General features: G+C 46.1%; 1 protein-coding gene across 1 annotated transcript in view; it reads left to right on the top strand.

The window, feature by feature from the left end:
• LSG1 (large 60S subunit nuclear export GTPase 1) overlaps positions 1–19,962 on the top strand; it is a 374,602-nt gene that overhangs the window by 30,553 nt on the left and 324,087 nt on the right. The window contains exon 3 of the mRNA XM_069618580.1: positions 18,975–19,095. Coding sequence (XP_069474681.1) covers positions 18,975–19,095 — 121 coding nt within the window. The remainder of the gene's footprint in view (positions 1–18,974; positions 19,096–19,962) is intronic.

The raw sequence follows: 19,962 nt of genomic DNA, 5'->3' as shown, positions 1-19,962 counted from the left end.
TTCCACAAGCCCCACCCCACGCCCATCAAGTTTGGGGCGTGGGGGGTACCACTCCCCAGATGCCGTTAAAGTTCAGCCACCACCGCATGGTTCCAGCCAGGCCCTCCTTTGCACCAGATATACCCCAGCCGTTACTGCCCCAACAGAGAGGGTGGATGAGCCGAGCAGTCTTCCACCTGCGGCTGCTATCTTATGCACTGCACTTCACCATGGGCCATTCTCGGAAATGTAGCCAGCCGTTCCGGTCACCGCCTGATGGCTGGATGTTCACCAGCATCCACACGCTAGTGCCTGCTATCAAGCTCTGCAGGGTCGGCACAGCAGCAGCAGATCGCCCAGGCTTCAGATTATGCAGCCAGCTCCCTGTGCCACCTTCGGCATGCAATTGCCAGCACCCACTGGATCGGTGCAGTGCACTCTCCTAATATCGTCGGCAGGCTCCAAACTGCCTCCGCCAACTGGCCGCTGTGATGCTGCACTCCGGTGCAACGCCCTCCGACAGCGCACCACTCCGCTCCACCAGGGGTCTCCCTCCAGTTCTCTGTGTTTTTATGGCCAGCGTCCGTGCTTGGGCAGCTTGCACCTTTCACCACGGAACAAACACGGGAGTCGGACCGCTCACCGCGACCCAGCCCCTCCACTCCGCTCTTGTGGAGCGTTTGGTGCCCGATGGGCCCGCCTCTGCACCAACTCTCCTGCTGCATGGCCCAGTGCCATGGCGGCCGGGTCATGACGGGAGCACGGACATTCCTGCTACACTCGTCTTGCAGGGCTGGGAAGCACACAGTTCTGCCCGGTCTCCTTCCGACCCTCAAATCCACCGGTAAAACACACCAGGCTGCCTCCCAAGCTGCTATTGTTCAGGATATTGATGAGCCAACACGCGGATCTCAGCAAGAGTCCACAATTCCTGGATTAGCTCTCTAGCGCCACCCCCGTCATCAGTATTACCTGATTGGATGTCAATCTGCCTGTTGCCAGCATAAGTACAATTCAATTGATGCATGACTTCGAATAAAGGAAAAATGTATCCATTAAGTTGAAGAGGAAATTGGGGAGCAGTTCACAGGGTCGCTATAAGGTGTCAAACTGCCTAAGAAATGGAAAGGGCTGATGACCTGTTGCGATTTTATGCCTCAAAAGGAGGAGACTAACCGTAAATTAGAAATGGAAAATTGGGCGGAGGTATTCAGCCTGTTGACTAAAACATTATGGTCAATATTAAGCGGTAGAGAGGTGTAATGGACCGTTTAAATTGATCTGGGGCCACAAGGGCATGAGTTCACACTGAAAGAAGACAACCACATCCCATTGACTGATCTAAATCCTAATTCGCTGGCATCTGTTTTCTCTTAAACTATCAAATCTGAGGAGTGGTAATTGGCTCAAAAATATTGGAATGAGAGTGGGGCTATAGGGCTATAATTGCCAGGGTCTTTTTGGGTCAAGTGAAGGGTCTTTCAAAAGTAGATAAATTAAGGTGTGTTTAAAGCATGAGAAAGCCTCGCAATATCTATTCCACCGTTTGCAAGGTACTTGTCTTGCTGTAGGTTCAATGAAATTCTGGAATTTTTGTAACTAGTATTTGACATTTCCTGAAAACAAACTATTTGCAGTAAATAGCATGTTTCACTGTGCCTCTTGATGGCAGCAGTGGACCAAACGCAAAGTTGGCTTATGGTGACATGCACCGTTTTACAGAATGTGCTGTTTTTGTCACCATCACCATGGGATGAGTGCATTTCTCTTAGGTGGAGTAGGTAAAGTTAGGTACTCGACCTGCAGGAATAGCAGGATTTAAAAGAATGTGCAAGGCCTCAGAAAGGAACACATTGATGATACTGCAGAGACTTGAGGCAAAAAGAACTGAAAGCTCCCATACTACTTTAAGGAATAGAGTTGGTGATCGATATTGAGGTTTTGATAGAGCCAAGATGTGAAAGCATCTCATTGGCAAAACCTTTTAAAAAGGTTTTGGTGCTTGCCACGGTACTGCTGTATCTGGGGGACAGAGCAGTGCTAGAATGGACAATTCTTATCGGTGATTCCCCCTATATCTGCATTGCAGGAACCATATATCGGCACATTTTTGTAGAAGTTGGAATAGCGCATAGAAGTAATTATTATATAGCAAGTCCAAGAAGGGCAGATACTACATATACATTCATAGCTGGCACACAGAATCATGAATAGTGCATAGAAGCGCAGGGACATTAGTAGTAGGATTGCCACTTCTAAGGGCAAGAACTGTACAACATGAATGTACAATAGAATTTCACATTGTCTCTGCTAAATGCATCTTCCTGTTTAGAATGCAAAGTAATTTTGAAACCTCACATCTATAGAAGCACATTAATTTCAGCACACAAGTGGTGAAAGGCCAAATGTCTTGTAAATGGCACATAGAGAAGACAAAACAAATTCCTGTCGTGTGAAAACAACATCCCATTAGCCAACTAGAAAAATAAGATAATCCCCATATGGGAAAACCATAGAAAATCAAATGCAAATTACATAAACTCTTACAATGCTTAAAAATGGTAATGATGATTTCCTGCTGGGAACTGAGAATTGTGTTCTTAATCAAAACTGATTAGAATGTTATAAAAGTCCAGCAGTGTCTCGGATCTACCTGGCAAATTTTTATAAGCTATACTGGACAAGACAAATTGGAGCCCATTAAAGAAAACCTATGAAAAAAGAGTGCCCCATGACTGATGTGGAATCTGGCTTGGAACCAGTTAGATGGTATTTATTATGGTAAGCAAAACATATGAGATGGACAGGAGGATATGGCTCAACTGAGTTTATTACCAAAAAGGAAACCTCCACAAACTCTATAGCTTCTGCTCCTAGATCTCTCAGCAGCATTTGATCTCGTCGACCATAACACCCTCACCAACCACCTCACGCATGCAGCGCTCTTCTCCAACCATGCAGCAACCTGGACCACCTCCTTCTTAGAAGGCAGAGCCATGAAAGTGTTCTCCAATATAGCCAACGCTGAGCCCACTATCATACATTGTGGCGTCCCCCAGGGATCTTGTACCGCCCCCACGTTTTATAACCTATTTACAAAGCCTCTTTTTGATAAACTGGATGCACTTGGGATTACATACACAAACTATGCTGATGACACCCAGGTGCTCCTTCCCCTCACCGGGAGCTATCTCCAAGACGCTTCAACCCTTCAACATATTTACTCCACAATCCAAGCCTGGATGGCCACGAATGGCTTATGTCTCAACGGGGATAAAACTGAAATCCTCATTCTTGGTCAAAAATCCACGCTAGCCAAACCGGATCCGACCTATCTAAACTTCTGCATTGACAACTGTGTCATCCCAGTCAAAAAGCTCAGAGTCCACATTGATGCTACACTATCCATGGATAAACAAGTTAGCGCCATTGTATCGGCCTCCGCTTTGAGTACCAAACTGATCAATGCCATAAAGCCATTTCTAACAAAAGACAACTGCCTCTCCATTGCTAGAGCCACCATAGGAGCCAAATTGGATCATTGCAATTCCCTCCTAGCTGGTACATCAAAAAAAACCTAGCCAGACTCCAAACCACACAAAACAACTCTCTCAGAGCAGCTCCCAGTATTCCCCAAAAGAGAACACATCTCTCAAGCTAGAAAAATGTACACTGGCTACCAGTTAAAGACCAAATCACTTTCAAGATTCTCTCCACCGCGCACAAATGCATCAACCTGACCGCACCCTCTTACCTATCGAACCCTCTAGCTAGAACACAATCTATAAGACCCACAAGACTAGGGTACACCAACCAACTTACAGTGCCGCGAATCGCCAGGGCCAAGGCAGGAGGAATAGGATTCCCGTACCTGGCACCTAAACTATGGAACGCGCTACCCACAGCCCTCAGAGCTGAAACCTCTCTCCATGCCTTCCGCAAAAACCTAAAAACTGAACTCTTCAATTAGCTGCTAGCTCATTGTCTGTACACTGCTTACAGCTATGCTTTCTGCACCTATTGTAACAAGTGACACATTGCCACTTCCTTTCTGTATGTGATATGTGACTGTAACTAAGCTTTTAATATCTACTGTAACCAGCGTCACAATGCCCACGTGCTAGTGTGCGCTTAACAAATGTGAATAAATACATAATAAAATAAATAATGATGGTTCCCTGACTTTAAAGAAAACAATTGGTGCTCGTCAGTATGTCTTACAAAAAGGTTCTGTCCTCTGTCCAAAACCTGTTGTTTCATATGCTCGCCCTACCGCTACAACAGTTTGTGATGCTGTAAATGCATCGGAGGGACAGGGCCTCCATATCCTTGTCCTTTATTGCTTTATCATGTGTGTTCTGTCTTGTTTTCCATGTAGGAGTTAATGTGGGAGTCCTGGCAGTGCAGCTCTTCCTCTTTTTGGTTTGGTGTAATTACCCTTGGGATACCCTTATGGCACCCATGGGTGGGGGTACAACCCTGTACCCCTAGTGTATGTTTTTGGGGGGGGGTGTGTGTGTGTGTGTGTGTGTGGGGGGGGGCCGTGGCCCGCAGAGCAGGGTATGGGCTGGTGGCAGCTTCATGCTGAATTTGACAGGTGCTCCGAGTATCCTCCATTTTTGGATACTCGGGCCCTGATTGGAATCTGTGTATTCCTGATAGAATACAAGATGGCCCCTATGGCCTCTTGCTTTCTATTGCCTGCTACCTTGTTTTTCCCAAAGTCCTGGGAAGCCCTGACTGACTGTTGGGTGGAAGTTCCATATATGGTATTCTGGGGAAGTCCAGGCCATACTGGCTGGAGCCTTCCCAATGACTATATGTTGTGGGTACGCCTGTGGGGTGGAACCTGGGTGAATGGAGTGTGTGACGAATATGCTCTTCTTGTTAGGAGTGTCTGGTTTCTGGTATGTAACACCATGAATGAGACCGCCCTGCCCGAAACTGGTATGAATGCATTGTGGAGTGCTGAATGGCTGGGTACTTGTCCCAATACACATTCCGTGTTGTGAGTGTCCGGAGGGAGGAGAATGGCCTGAATGCGCTGTGAGCCTGATTGGCTTCCTGCCTGCATGAATGCCCTTCTGGATGATTGGTTGCCTGAGTGTGACCCAGCGGAGTGAATGAGAGACCAAAAAGTATATCTGGGAACCTCTCACTAATGGGGAAATCGTTCTGAAGCTGAAGTTTATACTTGATGCTTAACCTTGATGAAGAAACTGCTGCTGCTGTCCTTCGCTAATCTGAAAGCTGAGTGACTGTCAAGGAACCGATCAAAGAGAGGACCTACCTAGGAGACCTCTTCCCGAGCTACGAGGGACCATAGTGCATCAGCTGATCTTTGCCAAAGCTCCCTGGGCGTCAGACCCTCGAAAGGCTGCCGACCGCACACAGGAACCGCCGTGGAATCACGAAGCGAAGCGCCCGGACATTGAAGTCCATCACCGTCGACGACCGCCGTTGCTGACTGGAGCCGCAGTTCTCGTTTGCCTAAGACATTTTATCCAAGGACTCCCTTGCTCATTACTGTCGACTGCTTTCGTCCGGCCGGAGAAAATAAGGCTGCCAACGACCGAGGAGGATCTGCCGGTGGGTTTCCCATCACCCGAAGACCACAGAGATGCCGATGACTCGACGCCGTTGCTGGGCCAAAGGTCTTCATCGACTCTTTGCAGCAACGGATACTCGTCGTTGAGGTGCACCGCATGCCTCAGCTTGCATGACGTTTTCAACCGATCATCAATGAGCACCGCAAGAACCTCAGCTGCTGCCGCAAGGACAGTGTTCACCCATTACTTCACTGACTCTCGACGACCTGTGGCTCCTTTCTTAAAGGGAGTGCACTCAAGAAGGGCCTGTCGACGACTCAGTGAGGAACTCTACGAAACCAAGTACTTTGGGGTCGTAGAGCATTTAGAAGGAATCGAGACTATATTAAGCATAATTGGACTGGGCTGGTCAATACGCTTTATTTACAGGTTGCGTAGGTGGGGGGGATCCTCGCACAGAACTGTCTCTAGGTAGACTGGGGACTGTTCTGCCATTGCTTGATTGAACTTTCTTTCTGTGTCGATCGTTGATTCATCTTACAATCTGATTCATATGCTATTTGGGGCTGTTAGCTATGGTGGCATTTCAAAGGAATCGATAGTTAAGAGTTGTACCACATAGACCTGTATATATTTGCCATTATAGTATTGGCAGAGTAGAAGCATTTTATTATAATTGTGTATATAACCTTGAACCTTATTTATATAAAGACTGTGTTTTCACTAACATAGTGTGTGGTCATTCCTTTATGGGTGCTTGGGGGCTCACTGTACTTAAGAACCAGCCCGCATCACCTGAGAGATTAAGCCTGGATTGCTCGTCCATAGCTACCCTATAGAGAATCTTGGCTGTGGTGCTCTGTGCGTCCACTCTGCCATATAGAGAGCAGGAGTACAGATACCCCCCTCCAGTCTTTACACAGTTTAACTTGGCCTAAGTAAGTTTACTCCCACTGTACTTTGGCTTCAGGTGGCCGGTTTCTTCCACCTCCCACCCAATGTGTTTTTTGTTTCTCTCTCTTTGTCTCAGGCTGTGGCCTGCTGGCGTAGTTCAACAAAAATAATAGTTCAAGCCCTTCCCTCTCTTAGAGAGTCACTCCTGATAGTGATGAAAATGTCCTGGTGCCAAGTTCACAAATTTCCCAAGGTTCAAAAATCTTGCAGAGTGTTAGTCCATACAAGTATCTCAGTCGGCCGACTGGTTCTCAACGCCTCACGATGTGTGTTCCCAAACACCGTGAGATGCGAGAGAAAGCGAACAGCGCTCAAGCAGTCATAAACATGTTTTGCCCCAGACGTGGGTCCCGTGCCTGCTGGGCCTAGAGACCCAAGCTACTCCTCACTGATGAGCCTCAAAAAGGGCGAAACATGTTTGGGGATGCTTGTGGTCTCGTGCAGAAGGGATGTGACCTAGCAGTTCCGGCTGGACTGCCCCTTTTGGCGTGGGGCCAGGCCTGATTTGCATATGGTCTTTCCCCTTCTGGAATGGCTTGGCAGGCGAAGAACGGTGGTCTGGAGGGTTGCCCAGAGCAACGCCAGTGGTTAAAATTCATTCTAAACCTTCCAGCCATCACCTCTTTGTTTTTGCACTGTACATATTGGACAAACAGTTTTCTTTTGGGCCCACTAGCAATGGCCTTCAGCCATGACCAGTGGCCAATCCCACAGGCTAACATATTGCATAGTTTCTTGAGGTTTCACTAGTTATGGGCCTCGGCCGTGGCTTCTGTGCATGTTGCACAATTTTGAAAAAAGAAAACATTTCGAGCCCACTGTCCATGTCGCACCATTAATTTGTTACCAAGCACCCATTGTCCCCTGCCCGGTAGATGTAGCCAATGCAGATGTCAAAACTTTATTTCTAACTCCTTATTCCTGCGATATTTCACAGTAATTGTTTCCAATAACAGAAATTCCTGCTGTAGAGTGGCGGTTCACTGATTCCTGCAATAACTGGAAAAAATGCTCAGTTAAAAAGTTGTCCTCGCAGACACTCAACATGTGTACTCCCATCTTTTTTCCAGGTCCCCTCACTCCACTCAATTACCTTTTCCACTCCTTAACCCTCACCCATTACCCCTACCACTAATTTTTCGTGTGAGCCACATTTTCTTTCTGAGCACGTCGTGTGGCGTTGCCACTGTAATCTCGTAAGATTATTTTCGGAAATAGTTGACCTGCTCTATAGACCACTGTCGGACCATTTTTGTGAGTGGCCAAAGCCTCTCCCACCAACCTCCAGCAGGTACCCCCACATTGAACTCACAGGTAAAGACCCGGAAACGAGGAGGTTATTGCTATTACCCTTTTTCCATAGAGCCCACAAAACCGCAAGCGTTGGGAGCTTCCTACCCTGGTCGGGGATGGCTTTTGTTGGGGACCACAATAGGTCTCCGACTTTCTTTGGGTGGGTGCTTAGGTCCTCAGTGTATGTCCAGTATGTGCCCAGGTCATCTCTAACGGTGTTCTAACATGACTCGGAGTTGGGCGGCTTTGTAGTACAGCCAGAAGTCGGGGATCCCAAAGCCACCAAAATCTCTAGGCTGGGTTAGGGGTCATCATTTTAATTCTAGGCCTCCTCCCCTTGCATATAGATTTGTTTATCATCTTTAGTTTGCAAATAAGCGTTCTGGCAGGGGAGTGGGGAGGGCAGTAAATAGGTGCAGCAGCTGTGGGAGTATGTTCATCTTGACAGTAACCATCCTCCCAAACCAAGAGAGAGTTAAGTCTGATTTGATCTTTCTCAACATTGGCGTAAAGTTGTGCTAAGTATGGGGTAGCTATGTTCTCGATTCTCATCACACCCATGGTTCTCCTATCTCTAGTTATGGAGCCAGTGGCTCCAATGGGCATTATGCTAGACTTGGGAATGTTTATTTCCTGAAAACCGACCAAACTGGTTTAGTTGCGTAAGAAGTTTGGGTAGTGACTTCTCTACGTCCGTCTGGTAACAAAGGATGTCGTCTGAAAACAAGGAGAGCTTAAAGTCTAAGATATCACAACGGATTCCTGTAATATTCTGGTTATTCCTTATTGCAACGACCAGGGGTTCCATTGTGCGGGTATATATCAAGGGGGAAATGGGACAGCCCTGGGACAGCCCTGCCTGGTTCCTCTAATCAGGTGGAAGGGGGCAGAAGGAGTACCGTTGACCGCCACCCTAGCTACCGGATCAATTTAAAGCGCTAAGATCCATTGCCGAAGTTGCTACCAAACCCATCTTTTGTAGGACCTTCCTCATGTTGCTCCATTCTACTCGATCAAAGGCCTTTTCGGAATCTGTTGAAACCAAGTAAGCATTCATCCCCTTGTTTGTGCCTCATACATTAAATTGATTGTTTTTCTTATATTGTCTGATCCCTGGCGGCCTGGGATAAACCTCATTTGATCCCTGTGGATCAGGAAAGACATTACATGGTGGAGTCTATTGGCTAAGACTTTCCCCATGATCCTTAAAGGGATAGTCCAGTAAAAAGATTTATTTTAAAAATAGATAGGCAACATTAAAAAAATAATACTAGCACTTTTTTTTTTAAAACTTCCTATGCAAAATTTTGAGCTATTCAAGCTCAAAATTCGCAAAAGCAAGCACATGGGTGCATCCATTTTGTGAAATGGATGCCCGCCTGTGCTGGCTTTTGCTTTTGCGGCACTAATGAAGGAAAAGCCAGCCAGCTGTAGTAAACAAAAGCTACCGCTGGGTGGCTTTTCCTTCATTGGTGCTGTACACGGAGGACGGGGACCGGAGACCAGAGCAGGAAAGCTGCAGCTTGAATAGCTCAAAATTTTACATAGGAAGTTTAAAAAAAAAAAGTGCTAGTATTATTTTTTTAATGTTGCCTATCTATTTTTAAAATAAAATGTTTTACTGGACTATCCCTTTAACGTCTGTATTCAGCAACTGGTTAGGGCAGTAGAATTGGCATTGGGAAGGGTCTTTGCCTTCCTTCGGGATAACGACTACGAGGGCTGAAAGCATGGATTGCGGGAGGAAGCCTGATACCAGGGCGCTATTAAACTGTTTGGTCATGAAGGGGGCCAGAGTGGAGCAGAACATTTTAAAGAATCTAACCATGAAGCCATATTCCCCGTGTGCTGTGCCGACCTTTGTTTTACTGATGGCATCACGGACCTCCTCCTCGGTGGATGGGCCTTCCAACGCAGCTACTTTGTCTGAGAACTGACTCTGGATGGGAAGGGCGTTAAGGAATTGGTCGATGTGGGAACCTTCTTCTGTGAATACGGACGTGTAAAGCGTTTCGTAGTACTTACGAAATGTGTCTGATATCTGGATATCGTTTAGGAGTTTTTCTCCTCCTGCTGGTTGTATTGAGGCTACCCTTCTAGAGTTTCTTTGCTCCCTTAGCCTCCAAGCCAAAATTGTACCGGCTCGTCCCCCCACCCCCTTTCTCCATATATTTTTGTTTGAGAAATGCCAGTTTATGCTCTGTTTGGATCAGTAGGGCCTTCAATTCAGCTCCGTATTGCTAGAGTATCTCCAGGGAGCATTTAGGACCTCTGTATCCCCCCTGGCTGCAGTTTGTCTATTTTACCCCTAAGTGACGACTCCTGCTCTGCTCTTTCTCTTGGCTCCCATTCCCGTCAGGACGCCTCGAATAGTTGGCTTAAATGCCTCCCGTTCTCCAGGAGCCCCCACCTCGCCGTTGTCATTAAAGTGGAAGATCTTTCATTGATTCCAGCAGTGTCTGGGCCAGCTCCACCTCTTTTAACAAGAGGTTGTTGCAGGCCAATTGGTGTTGCGTTTTTCCGCGAACCGTTCCCCCAATTACGGCTCTAACCATATCGTGGTCCGACCACGGGATGGACTCTGTGGTTGACGCCAACACTCTAGTTTTAGAGGGCTCTCGATGAGGGGGTAGTCTATCCTTGAGACTGAGAATGGGTTGTGCACTTTAGAGTAGTAAGTGTATAGGCGGTCCTACCCCCTCGCTTGAGAAAGAGTCCACCACCCCCAGGTCTGCATTGGTTTGTTGAAAGCAGAGAGCTCTTTTATACTGTGCACTGGTGGCCCCCTCTGTGGTCGCCCTTTTTTTGTCTGGGTCAAGGACCATGTTAAAGTCTCCCCCTATAGTCAAAGACCCTTCAACAAATTATTGGATTTTGCCCTTCTTAGAGACCCAGAACTAGTCTTGCCTGTCATTTGGACAGTATACTGAGACTGGGGTAATCATGTTGCCTTTCACCTCTCCATTGATTATTACGTATTGACAGTTGGAGTCATTAGATTTTGCCTTTGGGGCAATAATTAGGCTGCTAGCCACCACAATTGCAACCCCCCACCCTTTTTATTTTGGGACTGGTTGGATGCATAAAAGACCCTGCCCCTCAGCCCCCACCCCTGTAGTTTTGGCTCCAAGGGCTCCTTCCTTCCTTCCCTGCCTGAGTTTATCCTGCAGAAACATGTCTAAATTCGATCAGTGAAATTTGCTGCCAATGTGTACCCCGTCCCCTCAGTTGTGGGGGAGCGGAGGTTCAGTTTCTTGAATTTGCTAAGTCTTTGACCCAGCATCTCTCTATGGAGCCTTTGTTTTTTGGGGCCGTACTCTGCGATCCTTCCGGGCCCCCAGGGCAGCCACCGGGGGCAGCCTCTCCGAGCAATCATCCGTCACTCTGTTGATGTCCTCTGTGACCAAGTTATATTTGACCTGCTCAAACTGAAAGGTGAGAGAGAAGGGGAAATCCCATATGTATCGCACCCCCTCTGTTGTGGGCCATTTAGTCAGGGGGGTGCAGAGTCTTCTGCGAGATAGGGTGAAGGATGACCGGTCCTGTATAGCAAAATTTGGGAGGTTCCCCAGGCCACTGAGGCTCTTTTCCCCGCCTTGGCCAGTATCTTTGCTTTTTCCGAGTATAAATGGATTTCAGCCAGTACTGACCCCCGTCCACGGGCGCCCCCTCTTGCTCTGTGTGCTGTCGATGGTGGGTTTGGTAGTATTGTCATAATTAAATACTTTCCTAATGACTTTGTTAGTGGCTCTAATTATGTCACCATTTCGTTTCTCCATCCCTTTCCGAAAAGCCTAAGCACCTCCAAGTTGCATCGACGTTCTCGGTTTTCAAAGTCGTACATTTTCAATGCACTCTTCTCCTCCTTCCTTTCCAGCTCCGAGATTTTCATGTCGATGGAGGATTGGTTTGTCTCCAGGCCCTGCATTCTGTCGTCCATATTGTCTACCTTCTTGTCAAGCCTTTTACTGATGTCAGATCTGAAGCCCCTTATTTCCTCAAGCAGGGCTGCCATGTCCTTCCTTAGGGATTGGGAGACCTCCCTGGTTGGTGATGGCAATGAGGGTGTTGGCCCTTGAGGTTGCAGCGGTCCTGATTCGTAGTGATATTTTTGAAGCGCAGATAACCATCTCATGGGTGGTGGGCTCCCCAGGGAAGATTGCAAGGCCAGGAGGCCAGCTGTACAGGGGCAACCGGACACCGGCACCAGACAACCGCCCCAATTGCATGCGGGTAAAGTAGCTCGGGGCGGGTCAAGGGCCCTGTGTCATCGGAGAAGGTCAGATTTCCCCCTGGCGCGGGAGGCACTCGGACCTCACTGCGGCAGAACTTTTGTTTATTGCACTGTTGGTGGTGCGTGGGGAGGGGGGCCTCGGGGGGGCAACTCTCAGCTGGCACTCCTCCGACCTCTGGGTTCCACCAGTGCTCATTGTTTCTGTCAGAAGACCACAGCGGCAGGCAGAGTGGCTCTGCTCACCAGGTCTCCTCAGGTGTAAGCAGGTCTCCCTCTTACCGCAGGTGGGGGCGAAATGGTACGAGGGCGCAGTCCGTGCTCCTTCCAGTGGAGCTCCTGACAGGGTGACCCTCATCCTCGGGCGGTTGGGGATAGCAGGGGACTCCGGGGCCCTTTCATGTCACTTCTTCCTTCTCTTCTCACCTCCTCTCTCCTTATCTTCCTTCTTTTCCCCTCTCTTCACCCTGGTGGCATCGAGGGAGGGGGGCGGTCCTCCTCGCTTCCACTCCCCAAGGCTGGACCGGCCTGCCACAAAGTCGTCCTGCTGATGGATCTCCCTCTTGGGTGCTTAGTGGTGGGGAATCCTCCACTTCACCCCGGCGGGGACCCGGGGTCGCTCCATCCACTGCTCCTCTGGGTGCCTTCCCTCCTCGGGACAGAGGACGCCTTGTGTTCTGGGAGGTGGGTGGGAACGGCACCCTGCATCTGTCCCTCACTCCTCACCTCTTCACTGAAGGTCTTGACTCGTCCCCGTCTGGCTCTCTCACTGCAGGGAGGTGGGTTTTCAGGACGCTGCACATCCACTGTGGCTCGTCTTGCTGGGCCCACTTAGAGGGCCGGGCTCTGGTTGGTAGCTTGTGGAGCCCGTGGCTGGATCGGGCGTGGGTCTTCCCCTATCTCGGCTGATATTAGTCCCCAAAGCTCAGGGGGGAAGTAGGGGAGGCGGGGATTTGAGGGGCAGCTAGGTATGGCACACACGGGGTGTGGGCTGTTACTGGCAGTGGGGGCTCAAAGACCCAGAACAGACCCATTTATGAGGAGCTACGCAGAGCAGTTGGCTCATCTCCGCGCCCCCTGGTAGCCAGCAGTCCATTTTTAATTTTTCAACAAATCTTTCCCAAAATGTTCCAGATTGGGGTGCCCGCGACGATCCTTTTTTTTGTTTTGTTTGGAAAAAATCAGCCAAATCCATCCACCAAGTCAAACGTTATTACCAATAGACTTTTTTTAGGATTTCCTATGGCACGTAGGTATCACCTTAACTGTAGGGTGGCAACTGCCGCTCTGAGATATATATTTATGAAGAATCACTATGACACTGCGCTAACCATTTTGTTCTTCATTAGTGAACAAACTCAACAGCTCCCAAATTGGTTGTGTATGATTTTACATTCATCAATATTCAGAAAAACCCCAACATACAGTTAAACCATACAATACATCAATTGTGATATTACAAATTCCCCTTAGAGTTGGACATAACATATACCCTGTCATCTGACAACACAATTCTTCTTTGCTCAACAAACACTTCGTATAGTAGTTTTACAATCAATGTAGCGTTTAACAGCCGACATGTTTCGACAAACGTTTTTGCTCAAGGTTATACCCCTAAACTGGTCACATTAAAAAAAAAAAAATGAGTTGATGCTTGTTCTTTTAATTGGTTGCTCATCATTGTTACAAGGACAGCATGTGTGTTTTAACCCTCTTTCTAATGACCATGTCAATAGAAAATGAAATCAAAATAAGAATAATAATAAAAAAGGGGAGAGAAGATTACAAAGGGAGTCGAACCAAAAATGAATGGTTTTAAAATAAAATACATACATAACATCGATCATCCCATACATCTAATTTTGTCACTGTTGTGAACCTGCTCTTGTCAATCCTATTAGCAGACGTAGTGAGGCAATCGTGATTCTTAGTCCAAAGGTTTATTAAATCCTACACAACCAATTTTGAGGTGTTCCGTTTTTTTCACTAATTAAGAACAAACTGGTTAGTGCAGTGTCGCAGTGATCCTTTATAAATTAGCATTTTGACAAGGGCTTAGGACTACTGTGAGTGCAGCTTTCCACATTTAATACAGCACTAATATTTTGTCCAAGCTCACTGGAGACTCATTTACCCTATTACACTTCTTATAAAATATATATGTATCAGAAAAAACGGACGCAGGCCGTTTGTATGGGAATAATTGTCATTGAACCCACAAAATGGGTTATAAAAACAAGAGACCTGTCCTAGGGTAAGACACAGAAAGATCAAATGGAAGGCGTGGCTTAGCCCAGCAGGTTGTGAGCACATGAAATGCCGCTTCATAAACCAGCAGAAGTGTCAAGAGAGGGGGCAAGAGATGAGAAATCATCCAGACCGCAGGAAATTATTTCCAGCTGGTAAATGCTGACAGAATGCAGCAAATTATTTTTAGCTTACTTTTTAAAAGGTAAGTGGCATTAGTGAGATGTTGTGAAGGCTTAATTCCAAAACAGCTTAGATAAACAAAGGTATGCTTTTAATAAACATTTTAAACCTAAATCTTTCATTTCTGAGGCTTCAGTGTCAGTGGTTAATTTAATGAGTCATTTCGTTGTCATAAATATTGTGCAGATAATCTGCTCATCGTCATGACTCAATTGCAGACTGAATCACCACATCCTCATCTCATTGTCTACATACGGCTAAGTGCATGAGAGCACATGGTGCAAATCGTGCATGCTTTGTTTTACCCCTTCCTTTTTAGATTCGGCATAAATGCGCAAATTTCATTTTGCCCTTTTTTGAAGTGACTACTTCAAACCAGAGCTTCAAAACGTAATGCGAAGTACCCTCTCGTTTTGCAATACTTAAAACGTACCCTTTGACCATAATAGCAGTGGCCATGGGATAATTCTTGTCAGCCGATGTCCTGCTTGCACGTGTCAAGGGCATGCAGCATGAACTAATATGCCATTGCTTTGCTTCCAGCAACCAATCAATCAACTTTTGCGCGATGAGAGGACTATAAAAAAAAGGGCCTCTTGACCAAAATCAGAGTCATGGACCAAGCTAAATACTGAGTGGTCTTTGCCGTCCATTGCCATGTGATAACCGTAGTCTTAATCACTTCCTATGCACCACATTTGGAAGCTGTGTACAATGACTACAATCATAAAAGTCAGAGTTCTCTGCAGCAACCTGCAGGACACATAACACCACCATGGAGGATAAAAAGTAACTTGCACACACGGGAGGTATGCCATGTCCAAGCCACCTAAAAGCACCACACAAGATATGTACCCAACTGGCATTTTACTGAAATCCATCATGCCTCAACCACTTTGCTCTCTAGCATCTCCTACAAACAACTTATCTGCAGACACTTAAATAGCATGAGAATGGTTCCACACAGAAAACACAGTAAAGTGTTGACTTCAATCGATGTATGTACCGATTTGAATAGATTTAAGCTGTCTTAGACAAACATTAAGACCGCGCTGACCTGTTCTGTTGCCTGCTCACGGATGCTATCCCTGAGTAACCTAGGGTTCGAAAATGAGATTCATTGAGCAGGAGCTAAAACCATCTTCTGGGTGTCGAGCATCACCCAGTAGGCAAGAGCTACCACAGGGGAACCAGGAGCTACCACAGATGCCCCTTTCCATTTGATATATTTTGACATTTTGTCTATTTTGCATGTGTTTGTGTGTATTAGAAGTATTTTAATTCTTCTTTCTTAACATTCTCAAATACTCAGATGTCACATTTACATGTTTGGAAGGGATCAGTTGGCCCTAAGAGCCAAATGTAGCTCCTGGTATCTGTTGGTTTCAAGCTAACCAGGCTCTACTATGCTAGAAGCAGGAGCTAAATAGCTCCCAGCTCCCTTCAATTTCGAACCCTGCTATGCAGTGGCTTGCAATCCATGTTCACAGGTCGAAATATCTCGCATTTCTAGACTTCTTTCATACAGGTCGACCTTGGTGCACTTTCCCTCTGCATCGTCAAGCACAATTCAATGCCTCACTAACCCTCCGCCACCCACCCAAGCACATTGTCAATTGTGTTAAAAACCCATGTGCAAAATGCAACTACGTTCTACCCCCAGTGAAATATGTGGGAAGTTTGTCCACAAAGAAACTGCCAAATATTTTGTGCTGGAAAGGGATTCCGTTCAAATTCATCCCCAAGCTAAGAGCTTCAGATGAGTCCATTCTACATGGGACACGGTTAGCCATTTGTTTGGGGAAGAATTTAAGATTTTGGAAGGTATGTTAATGCCTTCACCTCTCTTCAGGCCAAAACTTTACTACAAGAGATTTCTCTCCACTGGTCCAACCCAGACCAGCCGTAGCAGGAGCTGTATGCCGGCTGTGGAGAATACTACTCTAATTCCCCAATGCAAATGCAAGCAGACCCTGAGCCAAGCCAGCAGAGTACCATGAACATCTTTCCCCAGAGATTTGAACCCTCCAGCAGGAATCAAACAAGCAAAGCCCAAAGCATCCGATAAGTAAAGAACACATGATTGTGGTTTGGCTGCACTTTTTTATGACAAATAAAAATGATAAATTGGTGCCTTATTTCTCAGGACCCATGGGTGCTCCAGCCCGGAAGGGAATCTGGCTGGAATATTGGTCTTTTTCCACTTGGCATGGGAGGGAAATGTTCTCTTGCTGCAACGGTTACTATATGTGTGTTGGGGGAAAGTGTGTATAAAGATATGTCACAAAGATTCTCCCCAACTTGTAGTGACTGACCAGAAACAACATTTTCTCTTCATCTTGGCATTTTTAGGAATATAAGAATTTGCTTCCAAGTTTCACCTGAATTTGTGGAAGAGCTTTCATCTAGGCATGAAAAAATCATCCTTGACTGAACTGGAGAATGAGGAATTCAGCTGTTTTGGGACACATTCAGCTGGCTTTGTCACTATTCTTTCTACATGATTACTACTATTGGCATCAATGGTCATCCTGGGAAAGATTCCCACCACCACCTGTGGAACCGGTCAAGGAGGGCTGCAAGTGTGAAAACATGTGAAATATTTTCAAAAATCAATTTTTCTAATCTTTAGAGAGATTGAAGACATTTGTGGAAACTGATGCCTTCTGTAACAATACCCCAATAAGTGAAATATCCTTTAAGAATGTATTCTTGAGTTGGGTCACCAGTATTTCAAGTGGGATTCTGATCAATGATTGACAGAAATGGGACACAAGTACCTTCCTCAGCAGACCTCCTCTTCCAGCTGTTTTGGAGAGACTAGCACTCGCCTCGGAATACAGTTGCACATGTGACACCCAAGCACACAGAAGAAGCTAAGATGTCTACATCTGGCAAAAGACCATTCATAGTCCTGCTCTCTTCCAGGAAGGTAAAACAAGAAAAAGAAGTAACTGGCCTGGGTTTCCTTAGTCTAAAAAACTGTCGCCATGGCCGTTGCAAAGACCCAACAGTGCGAGTGTCCAGTTCAGATTCTCCCGTTATCACATAAAAAGAGATACACTCTTCGTAGCACTCCGAAACATATGGCACAATGTAATGAATCAGCAATCTGGCCAGGACTGGATTGGTTATGTCTTTGGAATAGTCAGTGCAAGGAAAAAGTGCATTTAAGTAACAAGATTAAGGCAAATTAAGTGACCGGACATGTAGAATCCTCCTCACCTCGCAAAAGCAAGCACTTCCACAGTTACCAGCCTTACAGAGATGGCCAGGCGGCAGCCATCAGGAAGGCTGCGTTGCCAAGGTAGCGTAAATGATGAAAGCCAGGAGGATGACTCTTCGGTATGAAGTTGAGCAGAGACTATCACAAAGGGATAGGGCAGAGAATACGGATACGGCTGATACGAGGATGGTTGGGTTGTACAAGAACTGCACAAAGACTTGGGTCCTGATTCATTGAACGTTTTCCTATGGGATTGTACCATTATAAAACATTTCCATGAATCGGGCCCTTAGAGTCTCAAAGATTCCTGCAGAAGGAAAAAAGTGAGCAAAAGTATTTGCAGAATCCTGATTAAGAAGATAGTACATACCCCAGTGTCAAAGTGATTGCTTTGCATGGCAAGGCACGCGTGTGTTCAGCACTTTATATCGGCCAAGGATTTATTGCAGAACTGGGTGCTCATGCTGCATCACAAAGGCTGCTGGTTTTGCAAATTACATGGTTGTTTAAACTGCAATACTTTTGTGCAGCACTCTGACTTTGGTGCAAATGTTCTGCAGTAGTGCCTGAGCAACCTGAAAGTCAGAAAGAAAAGCCAGCCTTGCATACCCCTTAAAACACACATACTAAGCACAATCACTGATGATAATAATGTTCAGTATGTACAAGGAGAGTTCCAGTTGGAAAGTAGGATTTGATCACTGCAGATGCTGTTTGGATATCTATCTCGTTCTTAATGGGTCCACAATTCTTTCCATTGGTCCTCTCTCTGTTTTGTGCTTGGAAATGTACTTTTTCTTTTTGTTCTAGTAGTGATTCTGTTGGCAATAAGCATGATATGAGCCTCCAGACTTTGCGTAAAGTTGTGCTGAGCTTTTGGAAGTATTCAGTGACCGGAATAAACTTTGTTTCTGAGTTTGGCGTGCTTTGATGAAGTCCTCTGTTGTGAGTAGCAGATATATAAACCTCAGTTCCCTAGCCTTAATGGAAGGAAATGTACCTATATAGCACACTATGTGGCAAGCCGTCTCTAGGTGATGCAACTTGAGTATCGCATACACATGCTGCTTGTTTTCTGCAACTATGGCCTTTCTTTTTGTACCATGTTGATAAATAATTAGTAGTGTTTTTGTAGTGTGCTAGGACCACTGGTCGGATGGAACAGTATGATGGACACATTATTACCTGAAAAGATTGTTCAATTATCTTGGTTCACTAACCTGTCTTGCCTTCATACATTTTAAAGCCCTGTAATTCTCCATTACATCAGTATTGGTAGTGTCCATCATTTATTTATTTATTTCCTGTGTAGAGAAACTTAATATAAAGTTTGTGCCAGCTGAGGCGAGGACTGGTCTACTGAGCGTAGAAGAAACTAATAGGATTCATGAACTCCATGAGCAAAACAAACAACTTTTGAGTATACCAAGAAGGTGAGTGTCACTTTGTGCTATGTTTTATGCAATGTGCCTTCATTTTAGATGAGTCGATTTTAGAGTGAATTTCTCACTTTACATGATAATGCATATTCCCATTGCCATGTGTTTAATTATAGGGCTGTGCTTCGGGGACATCACTGGCATTATGCTTGGTGTTCCCAGCATGCCCCTATTCTGTTAGCTCTGTTAACCAGCTCTGTACTTTTGTATCCAATTGCATTACATAGTATACCAGTTTAACAAATGCTACCTTCTGCCAACTAGTTTCCATCTATTTGAAAACGTCCTTTTTCCTTCAGGATGGCCATGCAGTTCTGCATCCAAATCGCTCATTTGTAGTTTTGCTTCCAAATTTGCTTGAGAAGGCCAGAGTTAGGCAACGATGGCCATCACATAGGAACACATAGGAATAGCGAGAAGCTGTGAGGCAGGCCCGCAGCAGCAAAGAGGGCCTTGCTGAAAGGGAAAGGATTAGTGTGAGTGGGCCGCAAACTGCAAGATGCCAGATGTGAGAGCAAAGGGAATGCAGGACAAGTATCAAGGCAAACCTGCATTTAAGCTGGTATAGGGAGAAATGTGAGCTAGACAACAGGATAAAGTGTTTTGAGAAATCAAGGGGGGGATCTCGTATGCCTTAGAAACTAGCCGATTCAGTTGACATTCGTTGACCTGCAGAACACATTTGACTTGGTGCCACATGACCAACTATGGCGGACCATGATTTGACCTTAAAATTCCCCCTTGCCTAATGCAATTATGCAATGATAAGATGGGGAGCAAAGGGTCAATGCACCATACCTGTCTCTATGTATTTCTCCAGCATGGGGTCTGGCATGGATTCACATGCTCATGAATATTCCC

This window comes from Ambystoma mexicanum, chromosome 10 (genome assembly GCF_040938575.1).
Source record: "Ambystoma mexicanum isolate Mex_15411 chromosome 10, UKY_AmexF1_1, whole genome shotgun sequence".
In the NCBI taxonomy this organism is placed as follows: domain Eukaryota; kingdom Metazoa; phylum Chordata; class Amphibia; order Caudata; family Ambystomatidae; genus Ambystoma; species Ambystoma mexicanum.
This window is presented reverse-complemented; position numbering and strand designations above follow the sequence as displayed.